Consider the following 13,435-nt stretch of genomic DNA (forward strand, 5'->3'; position numbering starts at 1 on the left):
ATCATGTATTACATGAGTTTATTTAAAAAAAATATATATGAAATTTTAACCATTTGAAAAGTTTAAATTTAAAAGAAAAATAAGAAAAATTTTGAATTATTAAAATCAATGAGGCTTTAATGTATTGAATACATTACATATATAATCTCTTTCTAATAAATACCTTACATATATATTACCTTAAATATCAAATGTGGAATTTTAATTTAATAAAATGAAAAATACAATAAAATGACAAGTGGAAATAGAAAATTCTAAAATTCTAAAAAATGACGTCTGTCCAAATAAAGAAGAAGAGGATATGTGACAAAAAGTTCTTTATTTATTATGGAGAATTTCGAGTGTATAAGAAAATATCTTTTTTTTATTATTATTTCTATTATCTTTTGTTTTTTAGCAATCACTATAATGACGCTTGTTAAGATCATATAATTTCATTTCTACTCACTACCCAACTTTAGCTTCAGTAAGCTACATTTGTTTATTTGATATATAATCGTATATATACTATGTGAAACAATGATTCAAATCAAAACATGTATTTTCTTAAATTATTAAATAAGTTATATGGGTATGAAATCTAAACACAATTGTCCTCAACAAGTTCGTTTCAAGAATTTTAACTAGTTGTTGCAAATTTTAATTTGTTCACCAATAAACCTTGTAAAGATTAATGATAAGACAAACATAACGTTGATAGTATTTATATATTATAAACCGATCAAATTTTAAACAATGGAATATGTAATACTAAAAGCATGAAATATAAATAAGTGACGGAAAAACAAGTACAACCTATGACTTGTTTTTTTTTTTTTTTTTTAATCTTTATAGACAATTATTAATCAAGACACAACTGTAATAGGAGAAACTAATGCTTAACTGAATTAAAGCATAAGATTTACCATGATCCATCAACTACATTGTCACTGATTGTCACCAATGTTGATGTTGACTTACCATATATTGGTGATACCTCCTCATATTGCTTCACAAGGCCAACATTAGTTTGATCTATAAGGGAAACATGTGACAATCTAATGCATTCTAACTCAATTGAAACTTCTTTCATTGTTGGCCTATTTTTTCCATTGAAGTTCAAGCATCGCATTGCCAAATTAGCTATAGACAACAACTCGGTCCTAAAACCTTCCTTAACAATCATTGCATCAAAAACAGACATCGCACGACCTTCTTCCATGGCTAGCATAAAGTGTGTAGCTAAACTTCTATTTTCACCAAATCTAGTTAAGGAGATTGGCTTTTCTCTTGTCAAAAGTTCCAACAAAACAACTCCAAAACTATAGACATCACTTTTTTCAGTGAACTGGCTCGATTGAAAGTACTCTGGATCCAAATAACCAAAAGTCCCTTTAACTAATGTAGTCAAATGAGTTTGATCTATTGATACCAACCTTGAAGTACCAAAATCAGAAACTTTTGCTCGATACTTTTCATCCAAAAGTATATTAGTTGTCTTGATATCCCTATGGTATATCGGAATGGAGGTTGCTGAATGTAAGTAAGAAAGTGCTCCTGCGATCTCGGTAGCAATTTGTAATCTCATATATAAAGAGAATGAAAACTCATCAGTTTCATTTTGAATAAGGTCATATAAATTACCATTTGAGACGAACTCAGAGACAAGTAGTGGGACCTCGGTCTCTAGGCAACATCCTAATAATTTGACCACATTTCTATGGTTGACCTGTGAAAGAATGACTACCTCATTGATGAACTCTACTACTTGACTTTCATCAACCACCATTGATTTCTTGATTGCTACGATCCGTCCATCTGCTAACATACCTTTATATACAGTACCCTGACCACCTCGACCAAGAATTCTATTCTCATTAAAATGGTCAGTAGCCTTCTCCAATTCTTTAGAGGTGAAGAGTATGGTTTCATCAACATCAGTTGCTTGTTGTTGTTTAAGAAGGAGACCACCATTACGCTTAAAAAACCTTTGTTTCCTTCTCTTAGATTTAGTTTTCTTGATTATTTTGTATAATGCATAGCCGATCACCATTAGGAAAAGCAATCCCATGCTTATACTAACACCTAAAAGAAGAACATACAATACAATAATTAACATAAGTACCTAAACACATTCAACAATTAGCAGTATAGACTATTTAGTCTTTAAAACATAAATTTGATAGAATAGTTGCAAAGGTGTTAAATTTTGCAATATTTTGTGTCCAATGTGTTTGGAATATCCGAAGGTCATTAATCATGTGTTATGGAAGTGTGCCACTTCGGTGTTAGTTTAGGAGAAGGTTTTTCTTAGTTAGACTTTGAAGTCCCTTTGGTGGAAACTCTAGATGATGCGTTTGAATGGACTAAGCAGTTACATGTATGGGCTCTGAAAAAGAAAGTGTTAGAAGCTATTATGTGTGTGTTAATATGGGTCCAATAATGGTACAGGAATGATTTTGTGTTTGGCGTTTCTCCCGCGATGGAAGGTAGAGTTTTTGATATTGTAGTTGAGTATTTGTTTCTTTGAATTTCTAGTAGGACAAAAAAGTGTCGGTTAGTTGGAGTTTAAAATCCTCTTTTAGCTAGTTGGTTTTAATTGGTTTGGTTTGCTAGTTGTTTGCTAGATTTTAATGAAGTATTTAGTTGTTCAAAAAAATTGATAGGATAACGAGTGTTCACAAAGTAAATATTTGGTGTTTTAAACTTTGTCATTGTTATGTTTGTTTTTTTTTAATAAAGATATATCAGTAATATAATTTACATTTTACAATAATAGCAAATATTTTATTGATTTTCTAAGCTTTATATCTATTTTTAACCTAAAGAGAAATAAAATAACCTTCTAATTTTTATTCAAACTATCTTCTTATGTATTTAAGATAATGACAAGTGTCATGCAATTTAATTTAACTTTGATTATAATGTTAAACTTGTAAACATATAATCATCTTAAATAAATAGAAAAAAATAAATAAAAACAAAAGATAATAAAAAATATATTTAATTTCTCTAACTTGAAATATCATAATCTTCTACCATTTCTTATTACCTTTTTGGAATATTTTGAATATATATATATATATATATATATATATATATATATATATATATATATATATATATATATATATATATATATTTATTGGGTGTAGTGAAATTTCTTCATTTGTTACTACAACTTTCATCTTTGCTTTGTTATGTTTTTTATATTACTTATATTTCATAAAACTTAATGAATTTTTCATAATTATAAATTAAGGAATCAGAATCATATAATGTATCCTAAATACATATTAAATTCTACGTTTACCTTGCTATTTTTCATTTTACTAATTATTTTATTATTCGAGTAAATGATTTTTTTTTTAAAATTATATAGCAAACCAAAAACATAAAATGTATCATAAAGAAATATAAACTCATAGGAAAATAATTTTATTAAGATTAATAATTAATTCAGTTTATATCACCTTGATACCTTTTTATAGTTTAAATGAAACTCGTTAAGTTTAAAAAAATAATAAATATTACAAAATATAAAGTAATAAACATGCGTTGAGTACTTTGAATTTAAACACGAATTTACATTTTATCATACATTTTAGGGTAAACAACACAAAATACATTAAGTTTACACTAAAATTCTAATTTGACACTGTTTTTTTTATTTCAAATTTGCCAATATATTTTCTAATTTTTTATAATTCTGACCACTTAACCGATCAACCCGTCGTGTACCTGCTAACATGACACGATGACGTGTCAGTTTGATAACGTGGCATGCTGACATTACATACCGACGTGTCAAAATTGATTTTTTTCCACAAAAGATACTAAGTTTTCATTTTTTTTGTCGATTTTGATAATAAGTTTAACTTTTTCTTTCAATTGACCATTTCCATTTGAAACCGCATAAATATTTTTAATACATTTTAAACCGTATAAATATATATATATATATATATATATATATATATATATATATATATATATATATATATATATATATATTTTCATTTAAAAATCATACTTTTGTATAAATAAAAGTTTTTTTTTTATTACACTCAAACCATAATAATATGTATAAATATGTATTAGTTATATGACAACCATATTTTATATTAAGTACACAAACTTAAAATGAGTTTGGTGGTTAGGAAGCATGTAGTCGATCAAGGCCCAGATGTTACGTTTGCAACCCGTGAAATTTTTACATCTTATTTGAAGCTTATGGTTAGTTTGGTTCTTATGATATAACTAATGCATATTTATGCATAACATTATGCTTTGAATGTTATAAAAAAAAAAATGTATATAAATAAAAATATGGTTTTCAAACGAAAAATGTATTTATAAGGTTTAAAATGTATATATATATATATATATATATATACACGGTTTCAAATGGAAAATGGTAAACATTAAACAAAATTGGAAAAAATGATGTTCAATTTGGAACAAAAAAACTGAGTGTCCAAAAAAGAAAGAAAATTAAATTAAGTGTCAAAATCGAAAAAAATGAAAACTTAGTGTTTTTTATGAAAAAAAAAATTCAATTTTGACACATCAGCATGTTATGTCAGCATGACACGTCATCAAAATTGAAATGTCATCATGTCACCTCAGCAAGTAACCGGGATGACCGGTCCAGTGATCAAAATTGTAGAAAAATTGAAAAATACACAATGTCAAATTAATTTTTAGTATAAACTTAGTGTTTTTTTGTCCTATTTAGCCTACATTTTATAATTCCTATTCTATTTACAAACAAATAAAATTCAGCAAGTTTATCAAAAAATAACTAGGATATTGTTACTACGTGTAAGTTTTAAATTATATTAGCAATATATCGGAAGAAGAGCAAAATACATTTCTAATTTCTACAATTTTCACTTATAATTCCAACTCTTTTTGCAAGTATCAAGACGAATTCTAGAGAAGTTTTACAAGTATTGTGTTTCTATAAGAAGACTTATAATTGATAATTCTGAAATCAGTGTGTTTGAACGTTGGAAGGTTAAAACGATTATATATATATATATATATATATATATATATATATATATATATATATATATATATATATATATATATATATATATATAAGGGTTCAATTGAGAAAAAAAAATGTTGAGAATGAATGAATCATTCTAGCCACACACTTATTTTGCCGCAAAACACTTAGACGTACCGGCAGAATTTGAGACGGATACACATGTGTTTTTCCAACCAAACATGTTTCTTTAAAGTATAGTAATCATTACCTTAATATATACAAAAACATATATTTTTTTTATTTTTTTTTATTTTTAGAATGCTATTTTCATCGAAAATTTATTTTAAATATATAAAAATTCATAATTTTTTATTCTCTATAAATAGACATTCATATTGATATATTTTTAAGATAAAATAAAATAAAAATTTAGAGTTTCAAATTTAAAGTTTCAGCTACCGTTATTCATAAGTGAATAAAAATGTATCAGATTTTTATTAAAGTATATTTGTTATTCATTTATGAATAAAACGCATGCTTAACTTTTTTACAGTTTAAGTATTGTTTATTTATGAATATAACACATTATAAAGTTTTGTTACATAAAATATTTTTTTTACATCATCTTTCGTCACATGTTGTATTTATATATGAATAAAATGTATATTAATTGTCGTAATATGTTATATTCATATAGTAATAAAACATTTTTAAGATTTTTGTTAAAGTTTATTTGTTATTCATATATAAATAAGTAGTATGTTAAAAAAAGATGAAGTGTTTTGAAAATATGAATTACTTATTCATATAGGAATAACAATTGAATTGTAACAAAATTATGATAAATGTGCTCTTCGTATATAAATATAACTTGTGAGGAAAGTCAATACAAGTTTTATTCGTATGTAAATATAACATGTGACGAGAGTTGGTGTAAGCTGTAAAGAGTTTATTATATGTCATATTTATATATGAATGATACTTCATCTGTAAAAAGAAAATTAATCATATTTTTTATTCATAATTGAATAACGAATGTATCGTACTAAAAATATAATGCATTTTATTCACTTATGAATAACGATAGCTGAAAATATATATAAAAAAATTATTTTATCTTAAAAGTATATATCAATATAGATGTCTATTTGTAGAGAATAAAAAATCATGAATTTTGATATATTTATAATCATTTTTCGATAAAAATAGTTTCTTAAAAATAATAATAAAAAAAAACAAAAAAAACTGTGTTTTTATATATATTAAGGTAATAATTAGCATAGTTTAAGTAAGCATGTTTTGTTTGAAAAACATCTGTATTCCTTTCACATTTTTGCTGGTAAGACGAAGGTTTTGCGGCAAAAATAAATGAGTGGCTGAGAATGATTCTCCATTTTCAATCTTTTTTATTTTCTTCAATTGAACTTAGCTATATATATATATATATATATATATATATATATATATATATATATATATATATATATATATTAGCGGTTTCATTGCTCACATAAAAGTCTAGTCATTAACTGAGATGATGAGATTGTTATGTTGGGTTATATAATATTATGTTTACCATAGTATGTGATATTATGATTTATTGTATATTTTTTTGGATATATAATAAATCCAACGAAGAGTGCAATAATTACATAAACTAGCAACAATTTTGTCATTTTTTAAATTTATAAGAAATTTCATATTATCTATCTAATCTTATTTAACTTAGTATATCCATCTCATCAACTCATTTTCCGCCAATTTTCCGGGAAACATACATTTTACTTATTCCATTGCTGACGTGGATACATAATCATAAATGAACCGATGAGATGTATCAAATTTTACGGTAAACATAACATTATATAACTTATAATATCCATCTTATCAACTCATTTAATGACTAGTAGTAGATGTCTAGGTTAAATATAAATTGGTAAAATGTATTTTACATAGAAAAATTGTCAAATCATCATTTAATTTTAGTTTGAGACGTATTCATAAATTATAGTAAAATAATGAGATTTTAATGGATGCGGGGAAGTAATAAAATCGAAAAACCTAAAAAAAAAAAAAAAAAAAAAAAAAAAAAAAAAAAAAAACAGGTCAAATTGTCCTTTTTACCGGTAATTCATATTTTTTCGTAAATAAATTTCAGTTCGGTACTTATTCTTAAATTAATGTAAAATACAATGAATCTTAAGTGTATAATTGTTAATTACATAACTATATAAGGTTTGATACACATATAAAGTTAGCAAAATTTGATTTTTTTCTTCGGGTACTAAAATTTGAATTTTTTTCCAGCAAGTAATCTAAGGTGTGGTTGTTTCAAAATTCTAATGAACATTAACCCTCAAATTATTATTTTTCTTTGAATTTGAGCCAATATGTCATCCCAGATGGCTATACATAGTTTATGTAAATATGTGATCATTCTTTAATAAATAATATATAAGAAAATGCTGAACTAATTATTTTGAAATTTAACATGAAAAATATAGAAATTATTTAATATAATAGTAATACATGAAAGGTAGTTGATATTTAAAAATACGTGTTTAACAAACCTTGGTTAGTGAAGTGATTTTTATTTTTTTTACATTCAGGTACTTATTTTTTTTAAACAGCGGAACAGCACTTAACCTTTTCTTAAACAGATGAATGGTTGGGGTTATTGTTTATAAGCTATAATAAATAAATAAATGGGTTAGTAGTTGTTGAACCATGCCTACACGAATTTGATGGGAGAGTAAGTAGAAAGGAATTTAAACTCATATAGTGTGTTAGAGAATAGCTTACCCAGAATGACACCTAAATTTCTCCCCTTATAAATATAACAACTTGTAGCCGAGTCCGCGTCAAGATTTAGCAGACAATACCCTCCATTAAGTTTACACTTTTTGCATTCTGGAGAAGTATTGCTGTCGTCTTGGGTATCTGTATACCACGAAAGTGTTATGGGAACGTAAGTGCTGTTCTTGTCAATTGGAAAGCCTGCTTTGAAGTATGAACTGTCCATCAGGAAGGCAGACCTACATATCTCGTCTCCAGCCGGCCCTTCCAAGCCTGTTACATTCAACCTAAACGTCTTGATATTCTGATGATCACTATAGTACCATCCACCATAACTACTATAAATCTTATCAGTACTATCAAACGTGGCTTGGCAACAACCAATGCCAAAGCAGTTGTTTCTATCGCTGACAGTATCATTACGACAAATCGTTGAACAACTAGCAACAATAGTCTTCTCCACCATCAAGTCAGCATTAATGCCACACCCCTCAACGAAGAGTTTGTTAGCAAAAGTGGAAATATAAAAGGGACTCTCGTTGCTTAGGACAGGAGTGCTATGCTGGACAGACCTCACGCAATCAAAAGTGGTGGAGACCTTAACAGTGACCGCTCCAGATCTGTAGCCGTCCTCTGAATTTACACTCAAGACCTCCGTGTTGTTGAGTGCAGACAGATACGGTGTCGAGGAGTTACAATCAATATTGTACCATTTGTTTAGTGAACAATTTGTTCCAATCCCGAAAGGGTATGGAATCGATATCTCTCCACACCTATCATTGCATCCTTTTTTGCTGATTCTCTCGGCTTTTGTTACTGTTGCTGTTAAAGAGATCAAGATAAGTAAATGCAAAACTTGAAGGAGCTGCATTCTGTTTAAAACGACGATTAAAGGCTTTGAAGCAAGAAAAAATATAAGGATAGGTATAACAATCATAACCATGTGAATTTCTGTGCTCGAATGCCGTGTCTATTGGATTACTTAATGGAGAAATTTAATCCTTAGCTGACCTTGAGTCAACGGGAACCACCGTTGCTCCCATTTTCTTCCAAAAAAACGAGTGGCTGAGATTGCAATCAAGTTTGTAGGTATAAGCCTATAAGGATTAATCAACGCGGGCCAAGTCCAGAAAAAACTTCCAACACGTTGATAAGATTTTGATGGCTATTTTGGCACTACTAGAAAATAGGAAGTTTTGCTACAGAGCTATGAAAAATTTTGGTAGTTAATTAGTTACAGAATCGCTACGGATTAGATGCAGAATTAGACGCCTTAATATATTAACGGAATAGCTACTGATACTAGTCCGTAGCTAATTAGCTACGGAATCCATAGCTATTCCTTAGCTAATTAGCTACAGAATGGCTACGGAATATCTATGGATACTAATTCGTCGTGATTGCGTAGCTAATTAATTAGATACGGAATAGCTATGACATAGCGACGAAAGAAAACAGCTATAAAATAGCTACGGACTTATAATTTACATTATTATTATTGTTATTATTGTTAATCCGATTATTATTATTTTACATTAACTCTTAAATTTTTTTTGGATCATTTTTCTTACATATTTAAGACACAAACAATTAAAAATCATACTAATAATACTATTAATAATAATATTTATATGTTCATAATACTATATAATAATTGTAACAAAATGTATTTAACACAAAAACAAACAATTAAACGAAAAAAACTACGTTTAACACATTAATAAGGTGAAACAATCTATGTTTATTTATAAATAATGAAAAATGATTATAATAAAGGGACATATGTATATTTGTATGTGTATGCAGGGATGGTTTTAAGGGGTTCCCAGTGTGGCACCGGCAACCTTTAACTTTTCTGACCATAGTGTAAAAAATTTCGATTTTTTGATTTTTTTTAAAACTATTTTTCTTGTTTCGGCAACACCTACTATGTATTTCTGCGTCCATCCCTACCATTTTTTGAAATTAATTCAAGTAAATTTTAACTTAGCAGCCCACATATGGACAAAAAGAATTTAAAAACAACACTTTTTAAGCAACCATTGATTTTATATCATACCATTTTCTGAAACCAATGATTTTCTATGTATACAAAACTACAAAAAACACTATTACATAAACATATTAAATACGTTTTGTAGAAGAAAAAAACGATTTATATAATACAAAATGATAAAACCTATTTCTGTCATATGATTGCAATATCAAAAAAGTACCTAACAGTGGCATCCAACCAAACACGTTTCTTTCAACAAACATTGATTTAGTTTAACATAAGAGCAAAGGGAAGAAGGGGAATACATGGCCTGGGTGACTTGTTTGAAAATTTTGGAATCCCTAGTAAATTGTTAAACCTACTGTCAAAGTAAATATATAATTTGGAGATAGGGAATATGTGGTTGTTATCATGTGACAAATATTAGATATAGAATTCCAAAACTACATAGTACTAGCTTAAAAAACTAATGAGATATAATTGTAAATCTTCTTCCTAAAGTCACTTAACTATACTCTCTTTCTTATATACCAAGTGGATACCTAAAACAAAATTTGGTAATGTCATGATCAAACTTATAAAAACTCAATACAAACACTTTCTGGTTAATAATGGAATGTAGGGAAAATTGATTGTATTGAAGTAAGTGTATGAAAATATCACTTAATTCAACTTTAAACTTAGGCTTGGCTTTCCGATGAATGTTCAAATGGTTGATGAATAATAAACTAGTTTTGGGACATTACTAGTTTTGAAAAAAAAATGTTGATTTTAACGTTTCGTGGAAATCTTATTCGGGGGGATTTTAAAAAGGAAATCAGCATAAAAGTCCCTATACCATATAGACCCCTTTCACTAAAAAAAAAAAACCTCATTTTTTTTTTTTAATTCAAAACACAATAATTCTAATTTATATATCATTTTTTGATTTTTTTTTTTGTGATTTTCTTTAATAAATATCATTACTACAATCATAACAACCATTACTACAAAACTGGGATCTATCCACGTAAAAAAAACCCTATAATTAAAGACATTTTATGTCAGTTTTTTTTAAGAACATGATAGGAAAGATCGTGCCATGGAAGATATGTTACGCTGTCATTAAATTGTAGTGAGTATAACTCATGAAAACCTGTTATTATAGGTCAAACCCATCATTATATGCTAGGGTGTTTTTGGAGATATATCTATCTTATATTAATAATCGTCATGAATAATAAACTTATAGTGATGTTTTTTTTCCCTAGAGTCATAAATGTTCATTTATGGTCACCATTTATAAATATTATCGCGGCCATTGTACACTTTTGGAGACACAACTGTAATTAAGTTGTAAGGATCAATAAGCTATCTTTACTAACATGTTAAGGGTTCATCATTACTGTCACACCCCCAAAGTGGAAACGTTCGGCGGCGGAGGACGTCATGTACAGTATCATAAAAATGCACAATAGTAAACAAACAACAACATCATTCATTGCATTCATAATATAATTTAATACAAGTGTGTTCTGTGTATAGTTTGAAAGACACCAAAATATGAATCAAAATAAAAGATGAGTCTCGAATGTGCTTCGTCTTCTCAAAACCTGGTCCAGTGTACATGTTTACTGGTGACCTGAGAATACAAGTTATTTTGAAAGAGTAGATTAGCATTTAAGCTGGTGAGTTCATAAGTATTTTAGTGTCAATGTTTGTATAAGTTTGACGAAAGTGTTTGTAAGTGTTTGATGTAAATGTTTGTATCTCCTAGAAAATCCTATATGTTCTACTTTATAATGAAATGTAGCCTTCTACCAAGACCCGAATGTTCTGTATGTTTCTTTTGTAAAAGTGAGTGTTTTTCCCAAGTATGACTATCATTACCAGAAAATAGTTTACATTACCTTTTATGTGAGAAGATCACTATATGAATGTAATGGGAAAATGAAGATGTACTATAGTATTGTATATAGTAACTATCGATGTACTAACTACATTAAACCAATTGTTTAATTAAGGTAAAATGTGATGAGATTATAACCATACTTTATTGAATAGTAACACACGACGATCAAAGACGTCGAAATGGTATGACATTCGTTACCCGTGGACCTATAGGTCCCACTGTAGCTAGCAGCAAGGTGTAGGATAGTCAATCCCGTATAGATCTATACACAAACTCACGCTCTCCCTCCAGGAGACTCTGGTTACAAAACGTGACACAACATTATGTTGCCATGCCATTAAGTAGTGGCTCACATCAATGTTATATTGTTCTTGTATTAGTGTAGTATGTTCCTTCTGTTCTAGTGTATAGTATGTTCTTTCTGTTCTTGTGTATAGTATGTTCCCTCTGTTCTAGTGTCTAGTAAGTTCTTTCGTTATAGTGTATAGTATGTTTGAACTTACTCGTGTATGAACTGAATCTTGTAAGATTCATTGTTCTAGAAATGGTGAGTAGTAATCCTCTAAACTATACCTATTATAGTTTACTAGTAATGTTGTTTGAATGAATGATCATGTTTGTACACCTTTGCTACCCAGAGGTATTGAACTGATTAGAAGAACTTTTATAAATATACATACATATACATGAAATATAACTAAGATTCAAACAACACTCATACAAACAACCGATCCCCTAAGTCTAGAACCAAAAAAGGAACAGGAAATAAAGTGAGTTATCAGTCCTAAGCCCTTTCAACCTTATTTATATAACTATATCTATATAGACATGATTTTGACAATATATAACTTTAAAAGAGTTTTGTAAAACAATAAACAGTTTATAAAAAAGAGGTTTTACCATTTGAATGGTTTTTGATGACTTGATGGCAGTTGATAAAATGATTTGAAACAGTTTGTTTGATAACAAAGTTTTAAAGTATAAGAAATCCTCTTGTTTGATAGTTATAAATCACATGTGATTGATACTATAGCTATAATGTTTTCTACTTGTATTCCCCCCATAAAAGCATTTAAAATCATTTAAAAGATAAGTTTAAGGGTATGAACTCACCTGTAGTGAGTGATTCGAATGAAAGATCGATATAGGATGCTAAGTATGTCAAGTGATGTCTTGAGCACAAACGGATACTATTAATCATATAATGACACATATATGTATATAATTAATGTATGTAACAACTAATCATGTATTGGAAACATCCCTAGGAACTAGGAATCACTCAAAATGGAGTTTATCATTGACATATGATTGATTTAAGAGAGTTTACGGCCATACTACAAGTGTTCACAGCCATAAGGGTGTTTACGACCAAGAGTACTTGACTTTAAGAAGGTTTTGCGGCCCTTACTTGAATCTATGAAGTGTTTGCGGCAATGTGATGAAGGGTTCACGGCCACCTCATGAGCTAAGAAGGGTTTACGGCCCCAAGAAGGGTTCACAACCGTAAACTCTTGAAGTTTATGCATTTTGGTCCTTGATTCATGCTAAAAGGCTATTTGTTTCATGAGGCTTCAAGAGTTTCTAGTGGGTTCCAAGAATATGGAAAGGATACTTATGATTTGGAAGCCTTTATGGGTTCACGGCCACCAAGAACAAGTATGTGTTCTTGGTGTTCTTGGTGAAAGATGATGATCTTGAAGATCTAAGCCAAAAATGATGAATTCATGGATGAAATTAGGGCTGTAAACGAACCAAACGAACACGAACAAGG

The 13,435-nt window shown here is 28.4% G+C and overlaps 1 protein-coding gene across 1 annotated transcript; it reads right to left on the minus strand.

The window, feature by feature from the left end:
* Positions 1-829: 829 nt before the first annotated feature.
* Positions 830-8,792, minus strand: LOC145031155 (wall-associated receptor kinase-like 2). The gene is made up of 2 exons (XM_078979665.1): positions 7,781-8,792; positions 830-2,064 (listed from the first exon to the last, which is right to left on the minus strand). The coding sequence occupies exons 1-2, from the start codon at positions 8,715-8,717 to the stop codon at positions 902-904; spliced, it is 2,100 nt and encodes a 699-aa protein (XP_078835791.1). The 5' UTR covers positions 8,718-8,792; the 3' UTR covers positions 830-901.
* Positions 8,793-13,435: the final 4,643 nt, after the last annotated feature.

Source organism: Lactuca saligna, chromosome 2, assembly GCF_052625555.1.
Source record: "Lactuca saligna cultivar CGN05327 chromosome 2, ASM5262555v1, whole genome shotgun sequence".
Taxonomy (NCBI): Eukaryota; Viridiplantae; Streptophyta; class Magnoliopsida; order Asterales; family Asteraceae; genus Lactuca; species Lactuca saligna.